At 39.5% G+C, this 16,819-nt stretch overlaps 1 protein-coding gene across 1 annotated transcript; it reads left to right on the top strand.

Moving 5' to 3' along the window:
- The first annotated feature begins 366 nt into the window (after nucleotides 1–366).
- LOC140945450 (uncharacterized) lies at nucleotides 367–16,349 on the top strand. The gene is made up of 6 exons (XM_073394473.1): nucleotides 367–1,902; nucleotides 2,005–2,380; nucleotides 13,691–13,880; nucleotides 14,924–15,270; nucleotides 15,557–15,792; nucleotides 16,056–16,349. The coding sequence occupies exons 1-6, from the start codon at nucleotides 367–369 to the stop codon at nucleotides 16,347–16,349; spliced, it is 2,979 nt and encodes a 992-aa protein (XP_073250574.1).
- Nucleotides 16,350–16,819: the final 470 nt, after the last annotated feature.

Below are 16,819 nucleotides of genomic sequence, written 5' to 3' on the forward strand. Positions count from 1 at the left end.
GGTGGTGACAAAAAATTTGTTTAAGACAGCTTTTTTGCTCATAGTGCAGATAGGCCCTTGGTCAATGCCAGCTGGTTGTGAAGAGTTAGCCAGGGGATTCGAGCCAATCAGAAACGGAAAAATATTTTGAGTAAAATAATTAATAATGATAAATAACGCTGTCTTGCAAAGACGTTAAATTTACATGTATACGCACTTTCTGAACCTTAAGATTTCTTTTCCTCTTTGTTCTTTAAAGTTCACCTATTTAAGATACACTGTCAGAGGGGATCAATAATAACGTTTATTTGCTAATTATTATTTTTATTATTTTCATTTTAGATTACAAAGAAAGGACAAGGATACTTTTATTTAATATTTTGAAACATGGAGGATTATTCCAGTGCAAAGTTAAAAGCCTGTGTTCAAGATGTAGGTGGAGTGGTAAGTTTGAATCTAAGTGGAAAAGGACTCTCCAGGGTACCTGATGCAGTCACTGAACTGACTGAAGTGGAGGAACTTTGGCTGGATGACAATAACCTGACTGAATTACCAACAAGTATTAACAAGCTGAAGAATCTTATCACGCTCCATTTGAATGGTAACAAATTTACAGAACTTCCTTCTGAGATTGGTGACTTAAAGGAGCTAAGGAGGCTAGATGTGAGTTATAACCAGTTGGTTAGTTTACCTCCCAGTGTACAGAAGCTGAACCAGCTTAAGGAGCTGTACTTGTATGGTAACAAATTTACAGAACTTCCTTCTGATATTGGTGACTTAAAGGAGCTATTGTCGCTGGATGTGAGTAACAACCAGTTGATTAGTTTACCTACCAGTGTACAGAGGCTGCACCAACTTGAGGAGCTGCACTTGTCTGATAACAAACTTACAGAACTGCCTTCTGAGATTGGTGACTTAAAGAAGCTGAGGAGGCTGAGTGTGAGTGACAACCAGTTGGTTAGTTTACCTACCAGTATACAGAAGCTGAACCAGCTTGAGGTGCTGAAGTTGTATCATAACAAACTTACAGAACTGCCTTCTGCGATTGGTGACTTCAAGAAGCTGAGGAGGCTGGATGTGACTAATAACCAGTTGGTTAGTTTACCTACCAGTATACAGAAGCTGAACCAGCTTGAGGTGCTGCTGTTGTATCATAACAGACTTACAGAACTGCCTTCTGGGATTTGTGACTTAAAGAAGCTGAAGAGGATGTTTGTGATTGACAACCAGTTGGCTAGTTTACCTACCAGTATTCACAATCTGAACCAGCTTGAGGAGCTGTACTTGTCTGGTAACAGACTTACAGAACTGCCATCTGAGATTGGTGACTTAAAGGAGCTGAGGAAGCTGGATGTGAGTAATAACCAGTTGGTTAGTTTACCTACCAGTGTACAGAGGCTGCACCAACTTGAGGAGCTGCACTTGTCTGATAACAAACTTACAGAACTGCTATCTGAGATTGGTGACTTAAAGAAGCTGAGGAGCCTGGATGTGAATAACAACCAGTTGGTTAGTTTACCTACCAGTATACAGACGCTGAACCAGCTTGAGATGCTGCTGTTGCATTATAACAGACTTACAGAACTGCCTTCTGGGATTTTTGACTTAAAGAAGCTGAACATCCTGTTTGTGAGCCACAACCAGTTGGTTAGTTTACCTACCAGTATACAGAATCTGAACCAGCTTGTGGATCTGTTCATGAACGATAACAAACTTACAGAACTGCCATCTGAGATTGGTGACTTAAAGAAGCTGAAGAGGATGTTTGTGATTGACAACCAGTTGGCTAGTTTACCTACCAGTATTCACAATCTGAACCAGCTTGAGGAGCTGTACTTGTCTGGTAACAGACTTACAGAACTGCCATCTGAGATTGGTGACTTAAAGGAGCTGAGGAAGCTGAATGTGAGTAATAACCAGTTGGTTAGTTTACCTACCAGTGTACAGAGGCTGCACCAACTTGAGGAGCTGCACTTGTCTGATAACAAACTTACAGAACTGCAATCTGAGATTGGTGACTTAAAGGAGCTGAAGAAGCTGAATGTGAGTATCAACCAGTTGGTTAGTTTACCTACCAGTGTACAGAGGCTGCACCACCTTGAGGATCTGCGCTTGTCTGATAACAAACTTACAGAACTGCCATCTGAGATTGGTGACTTAAAGAAGCTGAAGAAGCTGTATGTGACTGACAACCAGTTGGTTAGTTTACCTACCAGTATACAGAAACTGAACCAGCTTGAGGAGCTGTACTTGTCTGGTAACAGACTTACAGAACTGCCTTCTGAGATTGGTGACTTAAAGGAGCTGAGGAGCCTGGATGTGAGTGGTAATCCTTTATCTATGGATGCAATACATGTGCTAGAGATGAAGAAAAAGGGAAGGACCAGTTCGGTTATTACAGGTGGGTGTGGGGATAATTTTCAATGAAATTGTCATCGGTAAGTCAGTTTTTAGAATGGTGCTTTTCATAGATGTGAAATATTTCAATTTAAAAAAAGTGCCTTTATTTTTGTCTTTGGTCTTAACAAGGCTCGAGCAAAATTAGGAATGGCCAAACTAACCTTCCTTCATACTTTGTATAGCTAGTTGTTGATAGTTTCAAATGAAATTCACTCACTGTGGCATTCGTTTGACTGCTAACATCAACCTACCCCCTCCCCCCCCCCCCCTCCGCCCACTAATGACTTCTGTTTATTGTCATTTACAAAAGGAACGGAAAATGTTTGTTGAAAAGGCTTAAAAAAACGTTTCTGAAGGAATGTTTTTTTCGTTCGAAGTTGTGACAGGATGTAATTATTTTACCCGACACCTTTTTGAAATGGCAAGCAAATTCTTATTTATGGTTCGATGCCATGATGAAGGCAACTTGGCAGTGTTCCTTAACCTTAGCATCTATATCTAAGGTCCTTTACTGAACAATGTACCATACGCCCCACGAGAATATTTGACCACTAGAGTTGCAAACACGGCAAGAAAATGGACTATATATTTTGTATTGTAAACATAAACATTTATTTGAGTTAGGTAACAAAACTTTCATAAAAAGTAGTTTCATGAGATCATAACCATATGAGTTACAGATATTTTCTGTAGGCTTTACAATCGAAAGCTTACGCGAGTGTTGTACAATCAGCTAATCCTTGCGGGTAAAAAATTTCGATTCATTAGAAACCTGTCGATACAAATCATTTCGATACGAACTCAAGCCGTGAAACTACACAACAATTTCGACCACTTCTAATATTGTTAATCCCGGCAATTATTACTCGTCATTCAAGTCAAGTACCCGAAACTAGTTACATCTCGTCTGAATCATTTTGCATCGAAAAGACTTTGTATCGAAACGACCGAAAACAGAACAAGCATCAAAAATTTGATTATTTTTTTACTTGAACATTTTATTAGAAATAGATGTTTTCATATTCGCTAATAAAGAAAACGGTTGGTTCTGATCCCTTTTGCCTATCAGTATTGAAAGGAAATTTGTTGTTCAAAATCTACTCAAACTAGTCGCGCGCGCGGGAACATTGTCAAACTGTTCGCTTCGCTTCTATGTCCACTGAACAATGTTCAATTGATGTGCTGTGACTAATAAGATCAAAGGATGTAGTTCATTTTCAGTCACTATGGATGAACACCGAACATAAGTGCAACAATTACTGCACGTATCTGATTGTAGCGCAGATCGTTTGAGTCAAAAATTTCTCGAAGTGTTACGTTGCGGCGAGTTAGATGCTCCTCTACGCGGGCGAACGGCTCCTCGTCGATCTCCAGTTCCTTTAGAAGCCTGTTGACCATGGTAACTTCCCCACGGCCACTTGCAATCATGTCGAGTGTATAAATCTCAGCAAAAATTACTGAAACTACCATGGGGTAATCGTTACTTTTTAGCACATAACAGCAAACCAACAAGTTTTATTTTTTTAAAAGAAAAGTAGAATGTTGATCACATTGATCTATTTTTTCTTCTAAATATTTGTGCTTACATGAGATGCCTTGGTGTATTTCCACTCGGCATGAGAGCATTCTCCTTCTTCAGCTGGTCTCTTCAAGCTCCTACAATGGCACAAAAAAGCGTGATAAGTAAAGAAAAATTCAACATTTTGCTTGAAAATTTTAAGACCAATCGCCACTTACTTTCTCTCCATCTTGACGGGTAATTGTTGGCGTCTTTGCCGGTACGCGTGCTCTTCGTGAATGAAATCGAAGCGCGTCTCATATGAGAATAAAATGTTCTCACATGTAAGTTATAGAGGTGACAAATTGTGTAGGACAATAGCCAGTTATGAATCTCCTTTGTCTAGAATAAACAAAGGTCAATTGAGAACAAGTCCTTTTCATTCAGAAAGTAAAAAGACAACAGCTGATTTCTCACTCTTCATTTGAATGGACAAGCCCGCAGTGAAAGTGGTTTGTCAGATATATCCATCCCAGTTGCTACTTCGAGATCTCAGAGAAATAAGGTTGAAATTGTGTACTTTCGGAAAACAACGTCGGGATAAAATTTGGCTGAATTAGAAACGACAGTGTGAATTGAGTTGTGAATACTACTGGACTGATAGGGCATCCCTAAACTTTTTACCCGGTGACAAGACCAGAATGAAAGTTTCATCGAAGCTTTGGATTTATGTCTTTTTTTCTGGACGAAAAGGACTTAGTGAGTGCTGCTGGCGTGTGTTAGGAGTGGTGGGAAATGATCTTCAGAATCAGAGAGTCCTTTCAGATGGATTTAGAGTGGGAGCAACTGGATCTTTCGCGACGAGGGAGTTTGTATCGTTTCGTCCCACTGAGGATGTTTACTGCTTTGATCAACCTAAATTTGTCTTCCACAGCGATCTCAAATCGTCATTTGCAGCAAATAATACGGGTTGCTGCGACTTTGGATAGTCTGAACATTTCTAACTGTCCTGGTTTGGACCAAAGTTGCATCTTCCAAATCAGGCAAGCTTTGAACCAGCTAAGACACGTGGATATCTCCGGAAACCCACAATTTACAGTTCTTGCGGTTGCATGTCTTTGCTCTTGCAAAAATCTTCAAATCATTGTAACTTATGGAGGAATTGCTTTTCCCAACGAAAATATTTGACTCAGTTTCTAACGGAACATTGGAGATAGAAACAGAGGATGGCTACGATGCCGCGAACGCGATGAATAGCTTTTTTTTATTTTCGTTTTGCTTGGTTTTCGTTTCCGTTTCCGTTTTTGTGATTGGTGATTGGAATTTTGTTGTAGACTGCCTAAGGTATACCAGAAGAACTAAACAATGTTTTTAGAAGTCTGTTTGCTTCTATTACGGCGAAATGCGATACGTTGTTAAAAAAAACAATAACCATGCATATAGCCATGTTTTGAGTGTCATGTTTCTTTACGCGCCCCATCTTGCAGCAAAAATGTGTCAGAAATGATACTTCCCCATTTCATATTTTAATGCAACTCGGCAAGCTTATAGGTTTTGGCTTACTTAACAGAAAGGCACTTCAGAAAATTTCGAAAATAAGCGTGTTTAACTTTCTGGAGTGAAAGAAAATTTAAATTTCGCGCGCTCAACGTGGATAGCCAATCATAAGGACCGATTCTCATTTAATTAAAAAGTTATCACCTTTTATTTCAACGGTGTATTTTGCGCTACTCCCGCTGGTTTTGGCCTAGTTCTTGTGTGAAACATTACTTAAAATGTTTTCTTGAGGAAATATAGTGTTTTTTTGAATTATTTTTTGCCGTTAACTTTCTTTGGATGTCATTGGGGCGATATCAAGTGAGAGCCCATTAATAATTTGTATTTTTTTAAGTTTTACAGTCAGTTATCGGCAGCACTAAAACATGGAATCCGGCATCCGGACTGACGGAAACGGAATCACGGAAGCGGAAGCGGAAGCGGAAACGGAAACGGAAACGGAATACGGAATCAAATATCAATGATAGAAAATTAAACAATTTCACATTGCATAATTTAGTACAATCCAAAGAGAATTTGTTTTAGTTTTCTTGGCAGTTCCCTTAAATATATTCTTGTTATTGTGTCTTAATAAGATTTGCCGTAGTGTGGTTATTGCACTGCAAGGCCGATGAAAGTAAATTTACGAGTAATTTTTATTCACGAGTTTATGGGTTGAATAATACAGTTAAATATTACCTCTGTAGCTAAATGTCAAGAATAGTAGTAATTAGCCTTAGACCACACCTCGTGATTGTCCCCAAACTGAATACTCAACGCATGACCGACCCTTGATGTGACCACAGTTCCGGTGTTTTGGCAATAAGTTCAACTTTTTCGCCAAGGTGAATACTGATGGAATACAGTAAAAACCCGCGAGTAAGAACCTGAAAATTAAGAACCTGTTAGCCTAAAATTTGCCATTTCAATTAACCCGTATAAACAAGAACCTGTTTAACCTAGAAAATGAAAGACAGGTTCTTATTTTTTGAAATCATATAAGTGAAATGCAGCTGCAAAGCTGTGCAAGAATCCTGTTTGGAGAAATAGGAGCTTGGCATTGCTGTGCAATTAAAAGTGCTAATTTATTGACATAATAGAAAAATAAAGTGCAAGAGGTTACATGTAATATTGTTGTATCGCATTTTGAAATACTATACATCAATAAAACACAGCAATACATGTAAATCAGCACATTATGCAGTCTGAGGTACAGTGGGAAGTGAACAATATAAAAAGGATCCCTCTTTTGATCTTGGAAGCAGTTTCTCTGTCAGCCTCAAAGTTTTTGTTACAGTTAAGGCTAGGCAGCTAGGCAAAATATCTAAAATGTATACGTTACTGTTCTTGAGGGTGGTAGTGCTGGTGGTGGAGGCGGGGAGGGGATGACTGAAAAATAGACTGATTACCATCTTGTTTTGCTTGTTTGTTTGTTTGTGATTTTTTTTTTTTTTACCGAAATAAGAACCTATTTAAGAACCTAAATAGCCTAAAATTGTGTTAACTACCATTTAAATAAGAACCTGTTTAGGCTAACTCCAGAAAATAGAGGTTCCGACTCGTGGGTTTTTACTGTACTGGTGAACCGGTAATTGAGTTTACGTTGACGTCCGTATTTTTGTTGAAGAGGCTTATTAAACATGGGGCATTATTTTGATGTAATCAGTTGCGGAATGAAGCAAATGCATGCACAATTCTCTCTTCTCTTTGGACTCCACAATGCCATGGTTCTTTTGAGTAAGTTGCCTTGATAAATAAAACTGAACACTGTTGAAGACAACCCAGAAAAGACACTGAGAAAAACTTGACGGCGACGCCTTTCAGTTATATAAACGACGCCTCTGTCGATTTAAACAAAGTCTGTCTCCATATAACTTACCTTTTTTCTTAAGGAACTAGCTTTTGTCAGTGATGTTTTTGTCCTCGCTTTGCTGTCCCATGAGAATTGCATCCATTGCCGGAAGTGGTATCAAGAGTCTTTTCACCGGAATCGACTCCCGTGATACAGCAGTATTAGCAGTCTCCTCTACTCACCTAATTTATTCATTTACGTCTTTTTTTTTTTATCTGTTTATTTATTTTTTTGTCATTGCTAACTTTTTTTTTTTCAAATCAATCGCTTGGAACCTTCTTTCACGGATTCCGTGTTCCGTTTCCGTTTCCGTTTCCGTTTCCGTTTCCGAATTCCGGATTCCGTGTTTTAGTGCTGCCGAAAAAACTGTCCCCGGATAACTTAGCAAGATCTAATATGTTTTCCAGCAAAAAAACTGCATCGAATTGACTATTTAGCAATTATTGAATGATGTTGAGTATTATTTGAAAATATTATGCAGATCGAGGAGTATTTTAGGTGGATAACCTCCTCCGAGATCTGCATTATTCTTCGCATCATATGGAAGCCGAATTCAGTAATTGTTAATATTATTCATTCAAAATATATCTAAGTTCTTAGCAAATTTTTCCTCCTCCCAGACTTTCTTCTAAACTTAGGTCTATTTCTTGGCACGGTTTCAGGATATTAACAGATGTCTTCTCGTAGATACTCCTCAAAACATAGAAAACATCCGATGAGCAATATGTTTTGCGTAATCTTGAATTTCTTCCGTTCAGTTTTAGTCAGAAATTCAGCTATTTCGTCTTCGGATAGCCGTGAACGCCATTTTTTAGTTCACTCGTGAATAAATAGCTAGGTACTCTGGGTACAATGGTTTGTCTCTAGTAACACGTCTTTTGCCGAAGGGTCACTAGAAAGACTTGACAGAAACCGCAAAACTGCGCATGAAAAGTCTCTTGCATTTGGTCCAGGGATAAGGGAATAAGCCTACTGGGAGGTTAGTCTCCTTCGCAGCCGTTATTAGGGTCGTCTCGCAACGCTCCTCCCCGCGGGGAGGTAAGATTGTTAAAAATTTTAAAATATTTTGAATGACTAAAAAGTCATTATTGAATAAGACTGAGAATCATGTGCAGATCAGGCTCTGCGGCTGTTATAATTCCACTGATAACATTGTCCTCGAATTCATTCAAAAAGGGTTAAATATTCCATAGCGCTTGCGTTGGTTATGAGATTTCAGTTAGCCAACGAAGCGCGTGATATGCGAACGTTCTGTTTCATTTCTCAGGGGCTGTTCACACTGCCCGGAAACCACTGCATAGGTACCGGCCAAAATGGTTTTCCGATCACGCCATAAGTAATCGACACGCAACTGTGTACATATATATGGTTACTCCATTTCTCCCTGTCTGACGCCATTTTTTAAAAACATGAGCTTTGCAATGATTAATATATATATTTAGCCAGGGCTAAAAGCGAAGCTCCTATTAACTCGAATTTATAATTCAAATCAAACAATAAACTTGTATTCCACAAATCAGTTAACTTTAGAGCACATTCATGTGACTTTTGAGGGAAAGGCTACCTGATTTTAGAGAAAAATAATTTGCAAACAGTCCATCTAAGAGTGAACTTAATCTTACATCGAGTTGCTGGCCTTTATATACACACCCAAAAAATAGCAATCATCTTCGATCACATTTAAGAGCCATAATGGCTCTTGATCACAGTAGATTAGGCCTGGAAAACAAATCCGGCCGAATTTTTTGGGTTCGACAAGTTTACTTTAGAAAATCCTGCCAACAAGTCTGGGGACGTGTAAACCAACCTTTTATACTTTTTGTATATCACATCTGAGGTGAAACACTACCATGAGGCGCCGTTTTCATCGTACAGACCTCGGACAGAATGCAGTGTTTCACAATTTTGCAATACAAATTGCACTCATTCAATATTCAGGACGATCGAAGCACGCGTGGGCTTTTAGCGAAACCGTCAAAAAAATTTCCAAAATCACCTATACGGCTAGCCGGTTCTCACTTTTGACAAGTCTACTGTTTAAATAAAGATTAATATAGTTATACGCTTCAACACAATAAAGAATTTATTGTGTTTATTTTTTATTTAATGATTTTATAACGATCTGGAATCTTCAAAAGCGTTTGATACGCGCGGCATTTTGACTACTCCTGCAAGCGATGTTCATGAGCGACTGAAAACAAACGGCACAGCGATTAAAATTGCAAAAGAGACTACTAACAATCAATAAAAGGAAAATAATTCAGTGAAACATATACAGAGACCACAATTTTCATTCACGAAGACAAGTATTAAAGTGTCTCTGAAAATCCTTGTTTACATTTTAAGCCGGCCTCCCGGTGTTTGCTTTTTTCAAAGGTGAACTCGAGGCAAGAAAATCGCGCAAACCTTTCTTTTACAGCCAGAATTAAAACCAAATATTCTTTGGAACGATTACTTTCTATTTGTGGTGAGAAAATGTCTAAAGGCTTTTTAAAGTTCCATAAGCTTATAATCAAACCTGATACTCGGTCACTCTCGGTCAGATCATTGTCTCAAATCTTACAAACGTGCATAAACCAAATAGCCGCGTAAACTACGTTCGAGTTCATTAAATTAGATATAAAAAACAAACGTCAAATACAATAATTACTCAGGCTTACCTTTCGAGATGCACTGAAAACTATCAAGTAAGGCAAAAATCGCTTCAGACTTTTCAACCGTCTAACACATCAAGCAATGTGTAAAACGAAAACGATGTCATCCGAAATCGGATTTCCGACTTTGCCAAAGCGACGTATTTCTCAACCAAAAACCCAATAAACAAACTAGCCATGAATAACAGAAGACTCTTGATAGCAGCTGAATTTCACTTTGTACATTCAGTGGAAAAAGACAGTTAAAAACATCACAAGTTGACACAAAACTCTGTCAGCTTCAGCTGTCAAAGTAACAAGTTTCAAGATGCCGCATAAATTTTCCGCGTGAACTCACCTGTCAAATTTTGACCAATCAGAGTATAAAAATTAGAGGTTGAACGTGACCAACGCGTGATCTTGGTGAGAAAAGTCAAAAGCAACTGGCATGTCTTCCCTGCCTGTAAAAACTGGCTTAATTTTTAGCTTCCGAGGTCAGTTTGAAATCAAAATTTTAATTGTGCGGCACATATAAAACACAACATATTTCATATGAATTAAAAAAAAATAAACTTGAGCCTGCAATCATTTGAAAACTAGTAACTTGTCAGCGGATAACTTCAAAAAGATACTCGACCTCGATGGGTCGACACCTGAGCCCGCGATACGGTCAGGTGATACTGGTCAGCGGATACCCTGTTTTGACAGCTGTCAATTGATCACAACATTGATGTGCAATATGTCTGCAATATCAGTCTTCCTGTGCTCCCAAACCAGCTAGAAAGTGTGAGATTGAACATTGGTTCCCCTGTGGTGCGGACGGACGGGCGGGCGGGCGGGCGGTGTACGGTTACGTGATTACCAAATTTTCTGAGATGGGTAGATTTACTTACCCATGGTGCTCCGCAGGCGCGCTTCGCGCGCCAGAGCTCCGCTATAAAGCCGTGGATGGCCACAGAACTAACAAAAACTGTGTGCGCACGGGCCCGATGCCCAAATAAGTGCCCCGGTACAAGGTCGAGTCCTTGTACTCGGGCACCGGCACTTTGCCCAAATTCTAGCGTGAGTACGCTTGAAAAAAGGGTGTGTTCACATTAGTGCCCAGTGAGTACCGTACTCAGGCACCGTGTCTGTGAACGCTGCCTTAATTTTTCGCGTGCAACAAAGGAAATAGGACACGTCTGCCGGCAAGCAGGCTATTTGATCCATTGATGTCAAATTCAGCTTTTAACAAGAATCGCCGAAAGGCGGTTTTTAACTGGGCTGCCAAGGGGCTATTTTTCCTGAGGGGAGGGGGCGGCTATACACTTTCAGGCTACCATAAAACCTTGTCGCCGACCATTGCGTGAAACAGAATCTCTTGTGAGACTGAAACATAAACTCATTCAGAACATTGTACCCTTATGAAAGACCTTCGTACCCAAAAAAATGAGTACCATTTTTAAGTGAGGGCTGTATAATAACTTTTAATTTCCACCATTATGATCAAACAAGTTAGCCATTAATTTCAAGCAGGAAACAATTTTCATTATTTTCACGCCCTCCTCCACCCCCCCCCCCCCCCCCCCCATCCCTCAGTGTCCCAAAACATAGCGTGACAGTATAAAGAGACTAATTTATGTAACCGGAAATTCCAAAAATTTTTATACTCTAAGAGTATAAAATGCGACAGGGTCAGCTACTCGCCACTGGGCTGATTTACATTAGACAGAAATATTGTATTGTATGAAAACCAGAAGTTTACTAAAACAGACAGCCAACTGCCCATTGATTTGATTGGTATACTACATCCTCGCGAGCAGAATTTCCACCCCGCAAAATGCTCCACGATATTTAACCGGTTAAATATTTGGGAGCAAGCTCCCGGGGCAAATTGAGCGAACTTGAAAACGCTCCCTCGTGTGTACTGACACTTTTTGTTGCGCGCGGATTAACACGGCAAATGTAAAACATTAATCAATCAAATTAGCCAATATTTTCAACCACAATTCCTTTGGAACCCTTGACTCGTGCTCAAAATTCAACATGGCGTCGACCTAAAGTGTAGAAGTTGATGATCTCGAAGTTTGCGTATGGCATTCTCATGTATTCACCAAATCCGTCTGAATATTCCACGGACAGTTCTCGAAAAATAGTATAAAAAGCCCCTTTCTCCTGTCTTCTCAGAAGCTACAAGCGAGCCCAAGTTTCCCTGGCATTTTTACTAACTGATGAGACATCTTCAAGAATCATCATCATCAAAAGAATCAACTTTTTCTGTTTTGATCTGGATGGCAAGGAAGTCGCCTTGTTTAATTTTATACTAGTTCCCAAACCCTCATCTGGTGAATATCAGCTATCCCACACGAAGTTTCTTTCGTTTGCTCCCACGTGTGTACCATAACAAGGAGCTAGCTCCCGCAGTATAACCCCTCGTGTATACTGGCAGTACAAAATGAGACTGGAGCATGTTCCGGGAGCAAAACCCCTCGAATGTATCGGCCTTAAAATCCTCCCTCGCATGTTGCTTTCATCAGCACGCACTTTTTAAATTGTTTAAAAACAATGTAAATAGATAAAACGATCGCTAACATATTTTTTACCTGATACCGATATGAGTTAAAAATTCGCTCGAGTTCGCTGTTTGTCTCACCCGTGACTAGCTTTTCTTCACGGCAGATAACTATGCCGCTTCATAACTCGTCCGAAGTTTTTGTGCCAGCTAAACAATATGTAAACGCTATTCACAGTCCTTGGATATTAAAAAGACTGAACGTAACGCACTATGCCCTTGTTTACTGCCTTCTGATCACATCTGCAAGCGAACTCTTTCTCTGCAAGCGAACTCTTTCTCTTCAAGCGATACATCTCAATGCACAATAATTGACCTTTATATTAATTAAAATCCTATGGTTCATTCATATGAAGACTGTTTTTGCCGCTTACATTTACTGTGTTCGTTCCTATTCAAAACACCTTTAGGAAAATAAAGGTCGTATAAGTTATGTGTATTATGTTTCGAGATAAATGGATTATACTCTTTTTTAAGTTCCAGTCATTTCGAGGTGACTTCAGTTTCCATCTCCTTAAAGTGGTAGAAGAAACATTAAGAAACATCACGCGAGCTGAAAATTTACAAAGGCATGTTTTTTGAAACTCGCTAATGCTGACATCAATACATCTGATATATCGTGCTTGCTGAATGGGCGAAAACACAGAATTGTGATCACAAGATCATGTACAAATTTAATGATAAAAGCCGTAGCAAGATACAGATACAAACAAAAGCAAACCCCCTGAAACCTCGACCTGGGCTACACTTGTATGCTCTACTCAGTCACCAAACCTTGTCAGTAATAGCTCCTATTTTCCTCAAGTTGGTCTTTGTGAAGCTCCCAGATGGGATGTCCAGGTGAAGCTTTGATCTTGAGTGCGAAATTTTCAAAGTTCCTATTTTTGTCTGTGTCTTCTTTATCCTCAGTATCCGAAATTCAAACCTCCAAAGTGGCGTGTGTTACATTAAATAGAAGGAAATATTAAAAGGAAAAGCCAGTCGTTTAATATGGCAAAGTTGTCACGTCCCTCTCGCTCCTGGACGTCCATTTCGTAACATCAGGATTCAACTGACATTCATCGGCAACTGAGGTGTTCAGTTCACTGAGTACGAGAGCTTACAATCAAGTCTTTAGCCATAGTGTCGTCAACTGGTGAAATACTTTGCTAATAAATTCCGCTTTTAAAACTGTACAGGTAGACATACAGTACTTTAGTTTTATGCTAATTTATTTTATTTTCGCATCTTATCTTCCCAAGGAGGAAAGAGTACGCCTTCGATCGAACAAACAGCTGAAACTGGAATGCTTTTGAGTGCTGGCGAAAAGGAAGAAGTGGCCGAGACTGTGTTACCTGTGAAACTCGCAAATGAAGAGGTTGTCGTAGAGCCTGGTGAAACTGAAGTTAAAGACAGTACTTATATCGGTGAAAGCAGAAGTGTCATTACAAGGTAAGCACCGTGGAACCTTAGATATTCTACACTTGTTGAAAAAAGAAAGTGGCATTGAAACATTCTTGTTTTGCTCGAGATTAGTTTCGATAGTTTTCCTTTTTCATCCTTCCACCCCAGAACAGTGATCGGGGAAATCGACCTTTCGTCTCTGGGGAGCGTTTTTCAAAACGTTGCGTTTTAGTGAGTTTTTTTATTTCTGATACGAATTATATCTGTAGACGGAAGACTAATTCCACGAAAAAAGATGCTTTTTCAAAGAGCTGTAAAAGGCGTCTGCTCTCGCAGGCTTGGATACGTTTGGACGGGGCCAAATGTTTTTAATGTCTTTTATTGTTTGCACGGGTTGAGTGCACCGTGTGCACTCTACATCTACAACATACGTTTTGCGTAAAGTTCAAAAAGTCTATATTTTACCCGGCGTTTTGAATTTCTCCATGTGCGAAACTTGTTAGGAGTTCAAATTCCGTTCTTTTCAGTATGCTTTTTTTCTTTTTTTTTTTTAAAAAAGATGACCCTACTAGTCACATCAAAGACCCCCTTTGTAAAGTGTTTCGCTCACGGTAAAAGTAAGCATAATTATACATCGTAGACGAGCATCCGGCTGAACGTCGCAGTCAAAATTTATTAAAGGTTCTGTTTTATCAATAGAATATTGTTTGAAATCCGACAACGACAGACTTTGTTTAGTTTCTTTGCTGAAGGCTAAGGGTAGGGTAATCTAATTTTGGAGGATAAAAGTAGCTAAGAGTTGATGTTAAATAATATAGTTAACATTATATTATATTTATATTCTAGTACGACGATTTTTTTGTCTTGAACTCGTCAGAAAGAAGAAGACTAACATTGACCCCTGTACTGCATGGAACAAAACCATTATTGTCCAGTCTCTGTCATCTATCCCCTCCCCCCCCCCCCCCCAAAAAAAATAAGCTTTAAAAATTTTGTTCTTCATTGATTGTAGATTTTACTTATTTTACTTACTTTTTACTTTTAGCTATGTTTTGATAACAACCGACTATTAAAATTTTGGCTCATTGCAGAGAAATAGTGACCAGTGAAGGTACCCGCTGGGCCCTCAAACTAGGGGCTGTCCATCTTATATTCCATCCAAATGCTGTGTCTGAGCCTACGTCAATAGTGGTCTACAGATGGAAATCCAGTGTCTGCTCACCCCCGCTGCAGGAACACGAGGCCATTGTCAGCAATGTTATTGAACTATCTTCCCACGATGGCCAACGCCTGCAATTCAATACCATGGTGACTTTGTCGCTTTCTCACAGCGCACCGGAACTACGGGGCTACGAAGTGGTGATAAAACGGCAGATCAACAAGGAGACCAATGAATGGGAAGACGTGAGTGGAACCAAGGACTTATGCTGTCGCCAAGGTGATGTAGTAGACTTATGGCAACTATAGAGAACCGTTTGGCAGACTCTGCTTCCCTAAGCGGTAACGGTGTACGTCATCCGTATTGCTGAAGGGTTTGTCTTGTTTTGTTTTTTTGAGATAGTGTTCATATCAAGTGTTGCAGTTGCGATTGCGCTCTCGATCTGAATCTTGTTTCCAGTCTTGATTTCTATAACGTCAGTCTTTTTTAGATGGCAAAGGAAGTAAAAAAAAGAGCATAATTATTATGATACTTACATTTTACTTGTATTTTTTGTCGGTAGCAGATATCGAAGATGAGCGCCCTTCTCACAAGGATATACCAGACCTTTTCTTCCCCGTTGCTCAAGCTGACATAAATGAGTGCTCAACATATGCAGTGGTTTGCCGTCTCAAATCTTCTCCGCCTTACACCATCACATCTACTGGCGGCTTATTCATTCATCCTGATTATCCAGGCGTGACGGTTACAATCCCCAAGAATGCTGTTGCACCCGAGTCACTGTTTACCCTGGAGTTAAAGGTTGGTGTGATCCAAAAGGTCAAAAGGTCCATTTATAAAGAAAGTATTATTAAAGTGATACGGTTTTTTAAAAAAATGACGATCTAATAATGACTAGTCTAGAGGGCTTGACTGAAAAATCGTTTACTGAATATTTGTAGAGGTCTTTTTGTTACTTAAATTACGTTAACGTTTTATTTAACTTGTGGGGAATCCACGTCAATTTTAAAGCCTAAAGAATACATGGAATTAACTGCTGATGATTACTCTTTTAAATGATACAGGTGCAAGAAGTTCCAAATGAAGAATTTGAAGAGGAAGGTGTATTTCTTGGACCTATTCTGCGAATTAAATGCTCTGAGGTTGTCCACTTCTTTAGGCCTGTAACCATTCAGCTGCCAGTTTCTCTTCGAGACCGGCAAGACTTTAAACCAGATCCCACTAAATGCCATGTGAGAGTGTTGTTCCTGAATTGCGAGGAGGAAGAAAAGGAATGGACTGAACTGACTGATCTGGTAGAACCGACACAGTTTGATTCAAAGTTTGTTAGGATCCAAGTCCAACGATTTTCTCGGTAAGGAAGCTTAGAAAAATCATTAGTATCTTTTGTATTTACCCGAGAGATGGACAGTTGAACCCTTTTTAATCCAAAATGTTGATTAAACTTCATTCAACGTTACTGAAAACAACATTTTCGGAGCCGTTTGAACAACATGTTGAACGGTAGTGTTGTTGCTCAACATAGTCAGACATTCCTTTTGTTCAGGTGTGTGATGGCCTCAATGTTGAATGGGCGAACGCTCAATTAAACTTTGTTTGCATCAGTAATGGTCTGGAGGGGAGGGGTGGGGAGGGGTGCTGATCCCTCGTTCGCTCTCCTTTTCCACGAAAATCTGGCATCCCGCGCTTTTTTCATCGCTTTCCCGAATCCCGTTTTTTGTTTTTGCTATTAACTTAAGATATGGCGAACAGTAAAATGATCCCAGCTCTTGAATCAATATGTAGATTTGCCCTTTCGATTGATATTTTGAATTATACCTTAGTATGA

Source organism: Porites lutea, chromosome 8, assembly GCF_958299795.1.
Source record: "Porites lutea chromosome 8, jaPorLute2.1, whole genome shotgun sequence".
Lineage (NCBI taxonomy): Eukaryota > Metazoa > Cnidaria > Anthozoa > Scleractinia > Poritidae > Porites > Porites lutea.